Genomic DNA, 16,594 nt, shown 5'->3' with positions numbered 1-16,594 from the left:
TGTGTGTGACATATTGTGCATCTGTGGGTTGCCCTATTTGGTTGTATTTGCCCTGGCAGCTTTAACTTGTGTAAGCTGGCATATGGTGGGCTAGCTGATTCTCTCTAGTGCGCATGCTTTGGTGATAGGTGTCCATGCAGGGCTGTGAGTGATGTCCATGCATTGGTGGTGAATGCAGGGCTTGCCATTGGAATGGGTGGGATGTGATGGTGGGGTGTGTGGGAGGTGGTGGAGTGATGGGAGTGAAGGTGCGGGTGAGGGTATGTGATGGCATGCAGGTAGAGGGTAGTAGTAGTATAGAGTTGACTTACCAGAATCCAGTCCTCCTGCTACTCTGGCCAGGCCCTCAGGATGCATGATTGCCAAGACTTGCTCCTCTCATGTTGTTAGTTGTGGGGGAGGAGGTGTTGGTCCACCGCCAGTCCTCAGGATAGTGAGTTGGTGTCTTACTGCTATGGAACGCACCTTCCTCCGTAGGTCGTTCCACCTCTTCCTGATGTCATCCCTTGTTCTGGGGTGCTGTCCCACAGCATTAACCCTATCCATGATTCTTCACCATAGCTCCATCTTCCTAGCAATGGATATCTGCTGCACCTGTGCTCCAAATAGCTGAGGCTCTACCCTGATTTCCTATACCATGACCCTTAGCTCCTCCTCTGAGAATCTGGGGTGTTGTGTGGTGCCATGGGTGTTGTGTGAGATGTGTAGGTGAGGGTGTGTAGGGTGATGTGTTGGGGTGTGTGAGGTGGGGTGCGTGGGTGGTGTATAGGTTTAGGTGGTGGGTGGCGCTATTTTTGTGTGTAGTTGTGGTGTCTGTCTTGTGCCAATGGTCTGTATTCGTAAGGGGTTGTGGGTACTGTGGGTGGGTGTTCTATAGTGGTGTGGGTGTGCTGTGTGTATGAGTGTCAGATGTGTGTTGTTTGAATTGTCCAATGGGGTATTGTTTTGTTTGTGTGTGTGTATTTTGAGTGCGGAAGTATGTACCGCCAATGGTGTACCGCCGTTGAATGTCCGCCATGGTGATTCGTGGGTGATAATGTGGTGTGCGTTGTTCTGTTGGCATAACGGTGTTGGTTTTGATACCGCCAGTTTATCACTGACCTTTGGTGTGGCTGGACTTGTGTCTGTGGCTGAGTAGTGACGGACTGGTGTGTGCGTGTCATAATATGGTGAACGGATATCTGCCGTGGCTGCGGTATGTTGGCGGCAGTCAGCGTGGCGGTAAGTGGGATTTACCGCCAATGTCATAATGAGTGCCATAGTTTGTGTTCTGTTGCATTTAGCACAATTTTCTTAGCTCAAAATGCATCCTTGGATCCATTTAAGACATTAGGGTGTTTTTGCGCTAAGAAATATCGCTAAATGCTGACCTCTGCTCTTTGTGCAATTCAAAGTAATTTTACTGCAGTTTCTCAAAATTATGCTACAGCAAGTTATGCCCACCCCTAGGGCTGACTTTTTGGGGGTTTTCATCATATTCAGGCAACTCTCCTACTGAGCATGGCTTCCAGCCTTAGGTAGCAGGTAGTTATTTGTGTATCCAAGTATGTGTAGTGTTGCTGATTGTCAGGTTAACAGACATTAGCTGGGGGACCTAAACTGCCCTGAGGAAGCCTTTGTCAAGGAGAAACATATTGGCTGCCCTTCTGCCTTTGAATGAAGAATTTGAATACGAAACATAACACATAAAAGGGATCTACAAGCCCTATTGTGATTGAAGTTTTTGATATATACATAATTATCTGTTGCCTCTCTTTTCTGTGTTAACATGTTGGAAGTGAGCAACTTAGGCCCTCATTCTGACCCTGGCGGTCTTTGACCGCCAGGGCGGAGGACCGCGGGAGCACCGCCGACAGGCCGGCGGTGCTCCAATGGGGATTCCGACCGCGGCGGTAAAGCCGCGGTCGGACCGGCACCACTGGCGGGCTCCCGCCAGTGTACCGCCGCCCCATTGAATCCTCCACGGCGGCGCAGCTTGCTGCACCGCCGCGGGGATTCCGACCCCCCCTACCGCCGTCCAGATCCCGGCGGTCCGACCGCTGGGATCCGGATGGCGGTAGGGGGGGTCGCGGGGCCCCTGGGGGCCCCTGCAGTGCCCATGCCACTGGCATGGGCATTGCAGGGGCCCCCGTAAGAGGGCCCCTACATGTATTTCACTGTCTGCTGCGCAGACAGTGAAATACGCGACGGGTGCAACTGCACCCGTCGCACAGCTTCCACTCCGCCGGCTCGATTCCGAGCCGGCTTCATCGTGGAAGCCTCTTTCCCGCTGGGCTGGCGGGCGGTCTGAAGGCGACCGCCCGCCAGCCCAGCGGGAAAGTCAGATTTACCGCCGCGGTCTTTCGACCGCGGAACGGTAATCTGACGGCGGGACTTTGGCGGGCGGCCTCCGCCGCCCGCCAAGGTCAGAATGAGGGCCTTAGTCTAGTGACGTGGTGGAAACTTCAGGTGGCGCAGCATTGGAGTCCTTGGCTGCCATCCCCTGTTCAGCTACAAGAAGAATCTGAAAGTTTGAAATAAAGAGATAAGAATTCTAGGGCAGTGGAAGAAAGAGACATGAGGTACTATCAAGACTAGGCAGCTTTGGAACCCAGAAACTCCACAAAAGGATTCCAATGGGTTGAGAAAGAAAAACAATAAAAGTAATAAAAACTGAATTGCTAATGTCTAGACGTATTACTCAAAGAAATGTGATCCTTTTCTTTACATTGGAACTATAACAGGCTGAGTGGATCCCATGGGGATTGTGTCATTTAGTTTATACACAGACATATTCCTGAAGTGACTGTCCTGTGAACAGACATCCTCTTCCCCATACCTGGATCACCTAAAGCTGAGCTGCTTGCTCCCAAGGCCTTGGGTTAGAGGGGGCGGTAGAGAGGAGGTGGAAGAGAAGTCAACCCTTATACAGAGCAGGTGACTTCAAATGTGTAGTCACTGTAGCAAAATACAAATTTCTCACAAAAGGATGTTTTATAGCAATCATTTCAAGTGCTTCCTTCTCTTGAACAAAGTGCTGCAACAAAACCATGGATTTTTTAAAACCACATTTTGGGGTGGGGGGGTATGTGTTATCTTAGGAGACACCCATTCCTCATGATGTGAGGCGATGCGTTATTTTTTCTCGTCAGCTCTTGTGAAGTGTGATGAATGCATCATAAAATAAAATAAAAGTATATTAACAATACATTATTATTTAATAGTACACACTTTCAAAATGAAAATACTTTAAATATCATTTTTTTCTAATTTTCAATGCCAGCTCTTGTGAAGTGTGATGAACGCATGGAAGGGGACAAGAGCATGGACGTCAATTCACCAAAATGCCAGGGGTAGCAGAAGTGACATCACACGCTATGTTATCTTTACTTTCACTCACACACATGCTTACACATACACACATATTCACTCATGCACACACTTTTTTTTTACATAAGCACACACATCTGCAAGCATTTACACAACATACACTAAAAAGTGTTTTTTACTTACCTCAGCTACCATGGAGGGTCATAGACTCAGTCTAGCTAACTGTACGCCATTTTATTAAAATAACAGTGAATAATATAAAGTCATTCACTGTTATCGTAATAAAAAAAACTTTGAAAAGAAGGAAGTGGATCACCAAGTGACGTCCGTAAGGATGAGCTGCCCCTGTGTTCCTGGCACTGACTTTGCCACATTTGAGGCTAGTGGACAAGAGACATGCATTTAACAGGAAGGATGAACACAGGTACCAGTGCCCTGCAGAAACAGTAGCGTAGAAGCAGCACAGCGGGTCCTAATGCAATCATGGGAGAAAGTTACACAAAAAAACACTGGTGGGGTAAGACTTATGTTGAAAGTAATTTGGGACGGAATGCTGGTGGATGAGAGCGTGGCAGAGTTATCCACGTGTGATGTGTTAGCAATTTGATCAATTTTAAGACTTGGCCACATCCTAATTTCACTGCCATATTTCTGTTGCTGCCTGCTCTGCGCACACGCTACCTCTGCTCCCTACTGCTTCGGCTCTCACACTGCCCATATGCTCTCTGCATCCTCTGAGCACTCCCGGTACTCTGGTGGAAAGACATGGTGCAGGGTGCAGAGGGCAAACACGTCCAAAGCCTGATGAAGCTAGCCGGTGTTCCTGACCTGAGAAATCAGTTATCTGAATTGATTCACAAAAATAATCGACAAATCTACTGACAGAATATCTACATTTAACATAATAAAAGTGTTTAGCCAAATTAATTGTTTGCTGTTTGCAGATTTAGTTAAAGTAAGTCTTAAATAAATGCCATTACTTGGTATGCACCTGTTGCATATTAACAAAAACACGTACCTTGTACATATGCAGTATTTAGCTGAGCATCCAGCATAGTGTTTTATCCACAGGGACTGACTGACCGACCCTCATCATCTACATAACTGGGCGTTGCCCAGTATAATGCGTAAACACGGGGTATAGCAACCATGGGTGCAGCAGGTGCAGTGGCACCAGGGCCGAGAACCCCGAGGGGGCTATTCTGCAAATGTTCACAGTTCTCTCGAACAATCGGGGTCTGCTAGAAACCATAGTACCCATCACAATGAGAGTCCCCCCCCTCATGTAGTCCAGAAAATCTCTGCTGGGTCCTCTTTTCCAGAACGAAGCTTTTGTGCGCTTTCCAAATCCTGACGTGCAGCACTTGTGTGACACAACAACACACGTGCTGCAGATGTGGCACGGTGAGACTCACCGCTGTAGCCTCCTCTCCAAACGCAGATGCCCTCGGCTGAAAGTATTGGGGTGCGCGGCCTGCCCCTCACTCCCCCTGCAGCGCCATTGACAGTTACAATCGCGTGCAAACACGCTTCGTTCCTTAGAGCCGGGTCGGAGGGAGACTGCGGAATGGCGCGCTTGAAAACAGCTCCCTGCACCCCTAAGAATGTCAGCGACGTAGTCGTTTATTAGCTCAACCAGCCTTAAGGACAGCCCTGACTGCGAATACGCTGGCACTTCCTAAATATCAAGCGTTCTCCGCACAAAATCTGCACAGCAGGTGTTATCCATCCGTCTTTTGTGTTTTTCTTCTGTGTCTGCCTCTATCACTCCAGCAATCAGTGTTTTTTCATACTAACTCTGGCCTATGGGCTTTGGCGTCCACACGGCTCGGTGTAGTGATTTCTTCCATGCCGCGTCGCCTGGGACACAAGGCCCTGCGCGCAGATCTTCCGTTTAGACCGGTGCCTTCAATTTCCACTTCCGTTTCGGATTACCTGAGTTGCTGCGCTGCGTGGCACGAGAGGGTCTACTGAGGCGCTGCTCTTTCCCTAGTGCTGATGGATTTATAGGCTGTGCTGCACACATACCTTTTCATCATAATACAAAGGCGTCAGCCTGAGTCTAGCAGAGTATTTTTTTTTTACTAGAATCGTATCCTTTCAGTACAAAATACTATGTTTCTAATTACTTTAAAACAGTTCTACGTTTTCCCCTTCTTTGCGTCTGCTTCAAGGAAGCTGAATTTTTGGCACAAAGCTCTGCCTTCAAACGTTAGTAGATAAGGCTTTGTGTTAAAAACCATGGGTGGTGGTGGCATGGGAACACCATTGCACTGTGTTTTGTATTGTGTGTTGTATTAGTCTGCATAATTTATATAGCAAATGCCACCTAATGTGGGGCACTGAACTGCTTGCCTACATGAATGACATGCTGCACTTTGTAGGGTATTTAGCTGGAAGCGTATTGACTTTATTTTCATCCTATGTGGAAAGTGTTGCACTACCTATGGCATACCCCCTTGACGTAGGGTAAAGTAGCTACTTTTAGGCACGTTTTGCAACGGGAAGTAAATCCAGATCAATCCTTTGCACCGTTTTGCATCATTTGGGTTGCACCAGCTTTAAGTGTTGAACAATCCTTCTCAGATTTCCTGTCTTCAAGTCAGAAGTCAGTGGCACATGAAAGAGGCTACACTGACTTCTCCTGGGCAATATACATCATTACATGAACCTAGGCTTTTGCATTTTATCCTCTCTATGCATTTAGCGAGCTGAAGTGACTAGGATTGTATCACTCTCAGCATTGTGCAATCAGTGTTTCCTAATTCACAGATTTTGTTACAGCTCCATCATATGTCTTTCTGTACCTGCAAACTCTGCATGGGATGTGCAACCAACTTGTGTTTTTCAAATCTAAAGCCAAGATTGACCAAGACTCACGTACTGCGCTGCTGCACGGAAATCTGTGGCGTTCGATAATGGCAAAAATATCCCAGTGTCATCTTTACTCTGTGGTGCGTGTATGCAATAAGTCACTTTTACACTAAAATGCTTCCTTTGTGAGGTGCTGCGCTACGGTACAAATGCGAGAGAGCGAAGAGTCACGTGAGACTGATACCCAAGGCACATCCTCCAATGCAATTCTCTACACGCAGAAAGTCACCCAAGTTTTACTCATGTAGTGCGCCATTTCGTAGAAATTAACCACATTACGCATGGGAAAATTGCACATTTTTCCTTTTGAACATTGGTTGCACTTCTTTTATTTGGAGTTAGAATTCCTTGCAAAGTTAGGTTGAGCTACTTTGTGTGTCTGAAGTTGATCTGACATTGCGAAGAATCCCGTATGTTTTTGGCAGTTCCATATCTTTGGTACCCATTTTGTATAAATTATCAGGGGGTCGGCGCAATGCAACCAAAGCCTTTTAACACTCATTTGCGTCAACGTTTGGTGCAGAAATATTTTTGCACATTTATTTGTAAATCTGGTCTTGTTTTTTCTTGGTTTGAGCTGTATTGTAGTGTGTCATGTATTTGTCATATTGATATCACAGGTGGGGCCCTAAAGCGTTGCCCTCTGCATGTCTGATTTGTGCCCTTGCTGCCTAATGTACACAGCTGGGAAAGCGCACGTTTACAGTATGGTCTATGTGGCAATCGTTGCAAACCGATGTGCAAAGCGGGTGCTGCCTAAGTCAGTAAAGCAGACTAAGGCCCATATTCATACTTTTTTAGCTCTGCATTTGCGTCGTTTTTTTACGCAAATTCGGCGTAAACTTACAAAATACAATTGTGGCCCTGATTTATAGTTTTTGACGCAAACCTGCATTAGCGCAGGTTTGCGTCAAAAAGTATACTGCCAGCTAGCGCCATTCCTGGATGCCAGCAAGGCGTCATATTTAAGCTATGACGCTAGCTGGCAGTAAGGCCCTGTTAGCGTCAAAATTATTGACGTTAACCGGGTGGGGGAGGTGTAGAGGAAACTGGAGGTTGTGCGTGAAAGAATGGCGCTAGTCAGGTTAGAGTAAAAAAAATGACTCTAACCTGATTAGCGTAATTATTTCCACGCACAACCCCCATGGCATGACTCCTGTCTAAGTAAAGACAGAAGTCATGCACCCCAGCCCAGTGGCCATGCCCAGGGGAATAAGTCTCCTAGAGTGGCCATTGGGCACAGAGCCATTTAGGGGGCCCCAAGTTAGCCCCCCCTTATGGCACTTAAAAAAAAATACTTATCTGGACTTACCTGGGATGGGCCCCCCCTTAGGTATCCTCCAGGTGTGGGAGCGAGTGTGTGGGGGTGTCCCTGGGGGCAGGGAAGGGCACCTGTGGGCTGTTTCCATGGTCTCTGACCATGGAAAAAGGCCCACAGTTCCCCTAACGCCTGCCCTGTCCCAGGTGTTAAATAATGGTGCTAAGCAGGCTTAGCGCCATTATTTAAGGCCCTCCTCCTCCTGTGTGTGATTTTTGCATGGGAGGATAAATAAGGCGCCAGGGTCTTTGAGTCATTTTTTGCCCGGGAACGCCTACCTTGCATCTCATTGACGCAAGGTAGTTTTCCGCAGGCAAAAAATGACTTTAACTACAATATTTTGGCGCTAGACATGTCTAGCGTCAAAATATAAATATGGAGTTAAGTTTGCGCCGGATTTGCATATAAAAAATGACGCAAATCCAGCACAAACGGAATATATATAGATGCCCCTGTATTTTGTACGTTTGCGCTGCTTTTGCGTAAAAAAATGCTGCAAATACGGCGCTAAAAAGTATAAATATGGGCCTAAGGGCCTGATTCATGAAAAGTTGTGTCATTTTTTGGACACAAAAGCGGCGCTAACTTGTTATAAATCAGGCCCTAAGTGTGCGGTATGCACAGGTTAGCACGTGTTGATACCTACAAACGTTGTTTGCCTTATTCGTGGAGTATTTGACCTGGGGTGGGGGGTGTCCAGAATCGATGACAGAGAAGGGTGACGGACAGAGGACGGGGAACAGACAGGTCTATATTTCTTTCTGACACTTAAGTTGATTAAGGAGTTTCCTGACTCATGCTGGGAGGGTGTTGCAGAGTTTGGCCGTCTCTACAGTAAAGGAAGCCCCAGGGACACTAGACTTCATGAACCAGTAATTGGTCAGGAGTTGTGGCAGTCTTGATGTGAGGGCGATTTTGAGTCGAGTTTGGGTTATGGAAAAATGTAATGACCCATTCCAAGAGTCCTATGGCCAGGTGGCTGGTAGCACAGGGGGTAATCAATTGATTCAATCAATTTTTGTATATAGCAGAAAGATTAATAGTGGATTAATGAGCAGTTCCCCCGGCTGTTCTCTGTTGACATGTTTCAACCCCTCCGTTTATTCCAGGGTTTCATCAGGACTGTACTGAGTCCACTTGTAAGTGGACCTCCTGCACTACTAACCCCTGTGTCTCTTGTAATGAAGTAATTACATTAACACTTGGATTTTGAGCATTACCTCTCCTCTAAAATTATTGCTGGTGCCCTGATTAGCTTGAAAAGCACATCTTTTTTCTCAAGAACTTTGCACTTTCTAAATCGTGGCGTTGGGTACTGCTAATGTGATTACACTCCCCTCTGCATGAAAATAAGCGTGTTTTACTGTTTAATGAATATATTTTTATTAAGTATATAGTTATGCCTGTGTGCACACAGGATGCCGCTAAACATGAAAACAATAATTTTGTAGTTAAAACGATTGTGGGAAGCTGGCTCTGTACATACTATATCAAAATGAGATATAGTGTGCTCAGAGTCCAGAGGTTCCCCAGAGGCTTAACAGAGGCTAAAGTAGCTAATGCTTTCCTTTGTGGTAGTGTGGTCGAGCAGTTAGGTTTATCAAAGGGTAGTGCAAAGCATGTGTTGTACACACACAGTAGAAGAAGCACACACTCAATGACAACTCCAGATCAATGATTTTTTATGTATCAAAAATATCTTTTCTTAACTTACTTTTATAACCACAAGATTCAAGTTGTAGGTAAGTACTTCAATAGATTTGTATTTCCCACATGTATCACCAGTACTTTGTTTGAAATCGATAAGTTATACAGTTTTTGAAATATTGGCAATTAATTTTTTTTAAATGGACACTGCAGTTTTCAGAAACAGTTCCTGGGGTGAAGAAATATTAGTTTGTTTTGAAGGTAAATACAACACTTACAGTTTCAGTCTCCGGGTTTTAGGAAGTCCTCCGGTTGGGGTTCAAGTTAACCCCAAACACCCACCACGAGCAACATTGGGCTGGCAAGGTGCAGAGGTCAAAGATGAGCAATTTTAACGTGAGCTCCTATGGAGACATGGGGTACTCGGAATCCTGCCTGCCACTGAGATTAAAAACTAGAGTCCAGTTGGGGTATTTTCTTTTTCGGACTGTATTTTTAACTCCTTCTGTTGTTCACTGAAGATAAAGGCTGATGTGATTTTTAACAACTTCTTTCCTTCCATCAGATGTGGTTAACCACATATTTGTTTTTGCTGCAGATGATGGAGGTTACAGTGGCTGTGATCGGCGCTGGCAACAGGGAAGGGCAGAGCATTGCCAGTGCCTTGGTCCAGGACGGAGGGTTCAAAGTGAGGGCTGCTTTCCAGGACCTCGCCTCCCCTGAGGCCCTTACGCTGAGTGCATCTGGGGTGGAGACAGTGCAGTATGACCCAGAGGATGCTTGCAGTGTGGATGCAGCCCTGAGAGGCATGAACTGCAGTGTCATTATCACTACCACAAACTTCCAGGAGTCAGACCCTTTGAAGGTGAGAGGTAACACAGCAGGGGAATCTCTATCTTTCAGAGATTCTCAGGGTTTACCTGTTGCATTATGGGCCTCTGTGATAGGTTCTAAGCCCCTCTGAGGTTTGCAGCAGAGTGGCTGGCTTAATGTAATACTCACACTATATACACTATATAACCTCTGCGACTGGTTTTCAAATGAAGACCTTAATTACAAATGCTGAAAATGGAAGAAAACCCCCCACCTCTCATTCTCTGCTGATCTCTGTTATTCCCTGGTGTATCTTCCCTAAATGGTCTCTGCATTCAGGGTCTTCTCAGTGGAATCTGCCTAGAGTTCATGTCATAGTGGGCACATTAGAAGCAGCTGACATAGCCTAATTCGGAAGCCAGTGCCATCCCACACGCCTATAACACGGTACAGTGGCCTGAAATCATTCTACAGTTAGCATAATTAAATACATCTCTTTAAGACCCTCATGCAGTAAAGGAAAGACCCTCACCTAGCCTTCCCTTCTCTTGCACATCCCTTCCATGTAAGAGTCCATGCAATAGATCCTCACACATTCCCAAACAGACCAAGCTGCATCACTCCAAAGACAATGATAAAAACCCAACACAAGCTCTCACAGACAACACATAACCCAACAAGGCGCACATACCCATCAAATACCCACTCAGGAGGATGTAATAGACCCTGACATACCCTCTGCAGACTTATGCATGGCTCTCTAACAGACATGCACATAGCTCCCAATAGACCATCATTTAACCTCACCAACCACAACATAGTTGCCAGTTGACGTGCACTTAACTCTGACAGGCAGAAGGTTTGGATAGAAAACTCTTCCACTACCCCTGCTACTTGGACTAAAAAACAATCTCCTCTGCCCTACTTTACCTTCCCAGTAATGGGCATACTGACCTTGACACATCTGCCACACCTCTAATCTTGACATCCACATGTTGGCTTCTCATACTGTATATATCTGATGGCTCTAATGCCACCCTAGAATGGGCACACATTTCTGCAGCGGACAGAATAGGCAAAGGCGAATATTGTGGTGTTGGACCAAGATCTCTCGCCTCTACGCCTCCAAGGACTAAACCCTGCAAACTTTCTTTTTTTTTTTTTAAACCTTTTATTTGCACACAAAAGACCCCTGGACTGTTGCCTTGCTCGGTGCATTAAGTGGGATCAAAAAGGTGGGGGAGGGAGGGCCTCCAATAGGGATGTGGTCAAAGATTAGTAATTAAGGGACAGATTTATGAAAAAGTGACACAGCACAGCAAGTCACCTTGCTGCGCTGCAAGACAGGGAAAGGGCAAGAATGCGCCACATTTAAAAGAATGCGGTGCAATCCTGCCTTTTCCCCTGTTCTGACACTGTTTTGGCTGCCTAATGCCAACGCAGACATCCTTGCACAACGGTGCAGGGGTGCCTGTGCTGTAAAAAATATTTTTTTGTGTGCAAGAAGTGGCACCTCTCTACACAAAAACAATCCCCAGAGGCATATTCCCCTATCTATGTGTGCTGCAGAATGCAACACTCATCGAAGGAGGAAGTAACAAGGAGATATAAAGATATTTCTCCTTGTTACACCTCCCTGAGAAGGCTTAGCATTTTGCCACATTCACAGATTTACCAGGTCCGGTAAATCTGGGAATGCCTCAAAATCCATCGGAGTTGCATAGGAACACCCAGGCAACACCCGTGGAATGCCTTTCCAGGGCAGGCTAAGGCAATGCAAAAATGTGTGCTGCGTTGCTTTACTCCAGATTTATGGAGCCACTCAGGGCCACGCAAAGTGGCCTTGTTTTGCTCCATAAATCTCATTTTTCAGTTGTGTCACTGTTGCACCACATTGCGTGGCACAAAGGTGACACAAATAGGCTTGCAACCATGTCCCTAAGAATCTTTCTTAAGAGGTGTGCCCTAAGTGTTTAAAGGCGTGGCTTAAAAACAAGTAAACTAAAGTTATGTGCTTCACACAGCATACCACCTGATCAGTATTTGGGTGCCTCGCTTCAGTTCTCTGTTATTGTATTCAAACATATAACAATGAAACAGGCAGACTCCTAAAATAAGTCAGACGTATTGCCATTACTAATGTTTGTTAGTAGTATCAAATAAGTAACAAAAATGATTGATTTATAAATGACTGCGATTGAAAAGGTTTCAATCCTGAAAATATGAGACTGTGAATTAAACTACACTAAGGGCTGTGTGAGGGGTAGTGGTCTTTGAAGTGTTTCACTCACTTCTGTTCTATGTGCACGACGTCACTTTCCACGGTAGTCTTTCATTCTGTTAAACCCCTAAACCCTCTTTTCCCCTATATAATTCTGAAATTATCAGGTGCATTTCTCACACGTGATCTCTGGCCTCTATAGAGCCATCTTATCACTCTCTTTACATGCACGCACTTCCTTTAATCTCCTCCATGTAAGCACCCCCCTACGACCTACTTCTCACTTATAAGCACATCCTTTTCTTTTCATTTGGCTCTGTCAGTATTTCCACAGTGGTGTACTTCCATCACACACTTTGTCACTGATTCACAATTAAAATTGGCACATATGTGGCACTGTGCGCTCTGCAGAGGCGCCAAGGACCAGATGGGCCTGTAGTCTGCCTATCTTTATAACGCACTGACAAGCATTGTGAGAAGCTCGCTTTGCCTTTAGCCTCAGGGCTCTCAGCCGAGACCTTTGAAAATACCACCCACAACCCAAACCCACCCACACACCTGGCATGTGGTATAGAACAGTCAGAAGTTGCACGACAGAAACTCCAAAAACACAGCCAGTGGAAAAGCATATACTGTTACATTATGCGAGATGACACAAAATATATGAAAACAGGGACTGGATTGCAGACATGGATTACTTTAAGGGTTTTATTGAGAAATCGATCAGTTTTTGCCTGTTAAAATGAACGGCATGATTATAGGGCCCGAAAGACACTTGTTTCAAGGTCAGTTTTTAATTCCTGCTGGCTTAATGCTCTGGGGTTCTGGATTGCTGCTCACATTTTGGGTGGTGATGGAGGAGCTCTTTCTAGTCAGTCACTGGGGTATAGTCTTGGAAAGCAAGTATGGATTTTAAGCTCAGCCCACCCAGCATGTGAATATGCTGCAAAAGGCACTTTTCCTTCTCTAGGTGGGTAGGATAATCCTCACAGGCCAAGGTTTTATGTCCCATAGTAGGCACAACACTTGGGCGTGGCAAACACTACAGTAGTTCCGTTCAACAAAGATAACTTGGACCTGTCTCAGGACCATTCAGGTGATGGAGGGTGCAAGAGTGCTCGTAGAAGCATAAAATCTGACATCTTGCTAGTAGATGTGGGTCCCAGAAATCACTTCGGCCAGGGTACAAAAAATTATAAAACCAAGACTACATCTCGACATGTTAAAAGTCTGCAAAAATCTTGTCTTGGTAGCTGTGGGCACAAGCTTTGCCAAAGCCAGTAATTCCTGTCTTCATAATATGAGCACCAAGCTATTGGCTCTGCTAATGCTTGTTTGTAAAACATTATTTACAAAAGAAAAAAAAAAGAAAAAAATACTGGAGAAAAAGTAACAATTATCTTAAGGTATTTCAAACCTGTATATTGAATTCAATGTTTTCAAGCTTTATAAATGGCATGGTTTGTTTTCCACGCCGGAAATCCCCTAACATGATTTAAAGAGAAAAACTAAAGGGCAGATCTATAAGCCCCTAGCGTCACCTTGCGCCACATTAGCGTAATTTTTTTTATGCTAATGTGGCTGAACGAGGCCAAAATCCTAGCGCCATATTTACAAAGTGGTGCAATGCATGCAATATTTTGGCGCTACTCCTGCAGAGTACATCAATAGCGTCATGAAAAATGACACTATTGTCCCCTATCCTACGTCATGGTGCATTGTATTTTAAATATGGCGCACACATGGTGGCTGTAGGGGGTCGCTAAGGGGCGCAGGGAAAGTGGCGCTGCACTCGGTATAGCACCACTTTCCATAAATCTGCCCCTAAGTATCAACGTTTAAAACAAAAGGTTTGCCCGGGCCTAATTTACTTTCTACAGGTCAGAACTGAAACATGCTCCAGCCACTAGGTCCTCAACACTAGCCCAGGGAGCACATTTATGGGCCTGCAAGAGAAGAGAAAGCTGCTTTTCAGTCTTGCTAAGTACACCTTCCTCCTCAAATGGCAGCTGAGTGAGTGCAGCAGCCAGCCTCTCCCCAAGCATCATCGAAGCCTTTGTGTTCATATGTTAAATGTAGGAGATAAAACAAAAGTCTGCTCTGTAGCAACTGTTGAATGTACTAATGCAGTAAGATATGGGGAGGATTTTAATGTGTTTAGTATTTCAAAACTATAAATTCCCACTGCTTTATAAACCTTGCTTTCTCACTAAATTCATTTGCTTTCACATGCACCATTTGTCAATCATTTTTCAATTTTTTTCTTGAGAGGAGAACTCACCTTGGACCCCACATTTGTCCATTAAACTTGCTTGCTTCACTCGTTTCATAAAAGTCATACCTATCTTTTAAGCCCCACCACTTTCAAATTGCACCAGCCGCTACTGATTGTATAAATAGTAGGTTGGAACCAAAATATCCTCTGTCACAATTGTGGATGAGAGGAACTAGCAGAAAAGAGTTGGCCTTCATTCTTACCTATCCCTGAGGTGCGTGCATGTATTAACTCATACAAGAACTCAGAAGTCTTCTGTGCTTCAAGAATAAGGGGAGTTCAACACAAGGTGTTAACTATGAATGAGCTCCCCTCGTCGGCAGGCACCATCTTCAAAACCAGCGGTATCATTTACAAAGCTATGACGACCAGGACCTCACTTATCTTGTAGACTAGTTCACCATTTCTGGTGGATCTCGACACACCCACAGCCATGACACCATCAGACTGCAGGCAATGAAGGATCAGGAGCAAATTCCCTCTATCCATCAGGACTGCCCCAGTGGTGCTCCAATACAGGAAAGAGCTGAAGAATCATCTCTTTAAAGATCACTGCATCAAATGCAATAATTATCTACAACCTAAGCTTTGTCTCCTAACACTCTGACTTATGCTTGTCTGTGATCTTGTACCGTGCTCCACTGCCTTTTGCCTAGGTTTGCATCTAGAAATACCATATACATTAATGCATTACTGATCTCAGGAGAATGAATAGTATCTGCCATTCAATGTGCAATGCCTTCTAGCTATACCTCAAGTTTACAACAGTAAACAACAGTTAAATGCTAAAAATCAATCTTTCCAATAAAGTTGGACTGCTTTCTTCTCCAGAAAACTAAACCCCAGTAAAACCACCTTGCATATTCCCAAATAAAAATGAAAGGTAAGCTGCTTAATATCATTTCAATCTTATGCTCAAATGTCAAGTTCTAGGCGTCACTGTGAGTGGAAATCTGGTTATGCAATTCCAGGTAACCTATATCACAATTAGGGGCAGATTTATGGAAAGTGGTGCTGCACTGAGTGCAGCACCACTTTCCCTGTGCGTCTTAGCACCCCCCTACCGCCACCATGTGTGTGCCGTATTTAAAATACGGCGCACCATGGCGCAGGGTAGGGGGCAGTAGCGTAATTTCTCATGACGCCATTGATGTACTCTGCAGGAGTAGCACCAAAATATTGGCACTACTCCTGCAGAGTACATAGGGCCCCATTCTAAAGAATGGAAGCCCCCTTTTAACGCCTGCTTTTGAGCAGGCGTTAGAATTGCCGTAAAAAATGGCACAAGGTAATCTCATAGATTTCCTCACGCCATTTTTCCAGCTCCCCTTACGGGGGAACGCCCCCTTTGCATACAGTATGCCTGGCGCAGGCATAATGTAGCGCAAAGGGTTACAGAGTGGCGCAATGCATGCATTGTGCCACTCTGTAAATATGGCGCTGGGATTTCGGCCTCGTTGGGCCACATTAACAACAAAAATAATTATGTTAATGTGGCGCAAGGTGGCTCGAGGGCATTATAAATATGTCCCTTAGTTTTATTCTATCTGAAAAGTCAAATCACTCATCCCCTTTTGACATTTGACCACTTCTTCAACCCTAGTTTTCTTACATTTTTGGCGGCGGAATGCAGTCCTTGCGGGTCTCCACACATCTGTTCTTCACTGTCTGAAAAGGCACCTCTAGTTGGCAACATCAGTCTTACATGGAGAGGACAAATTCATCCGTGTTGCTCTTCTCTTGATCGGCTTACATTGGCTCACTGTAAAGTCCAGAATTACTTTCAAATCCTTTACGTAGCATGCAAGGTGGTTGACTCCCACCAAGCAGTATTTGCCAAACCACTCATGCATAAATCACATTACCAACTTTATCAGGGGTGGCTCCTTCGCTATAGCAAAAGAGCGTCGTCCCACTGGCTGAGCCAGAAGCCGAAAAATAAAACAATAGTTTACTATTTTTTTATTTTTCTGTTTCTGGCACAGACAGCAGTGCAGGGTGAGGTGGGGCTGGGCATGGGAAGTGGGAGGGGGGAAGAGGGGAAAATGCACCTAAGTGCACATGCGTGTTTAGCCGGCTGTTTGAGTCTGGCCAAACACACATGCGCACGTGGATTTCTCCAGCCCGGTGACCATCA

At 45.3% G+C, this 16,594-nt stretch overlaps 1 protein-coding gene across 1 annotated transcript in view; it reads left to right on the top strand.

The window, feature by feature from the left end:
- The window catches only part of LOC138293050 (nmrA-like family domain-containing protein 1), a 56,745-nt gene that overhangs the window by 8,277 nt on the left and 31,874 nt on the right, over positions 1 to 16,594 (top strand). The window contains exon 2 of the mRNA XM_069232039.1: positions 9,747 to 10,013. Within this exon, the coding sequence (XP_069088140.1) occupies positions 9,747 to 10,013 (267 nt within the window). The remainder of the gene's footprint in view (positions 1 to 9,746; positions 10,014 to 16,594) is intronic.

This window comes from Pleurodeles waltl, chromosome 4_2, assembly GCF_031143425.1.
Source record: "Pleurodeles waltl isolate 20211129_DDA chromosome 4_2, aPleWal1.hap1.20221129, whole genome shotgun sequence".
In the NCBI taxonomy this organism is placed as follows: Eukaryota; Metazoa; Chordata; class Amphibia; order Caudata; family Salamandridae; genus Pleurodeles; species Pleurodeles waltl.
Note: the sequence above shows the minus strand (reverse complement) of the source record. Positions and strands in the feature narration are given on the sequence as shown.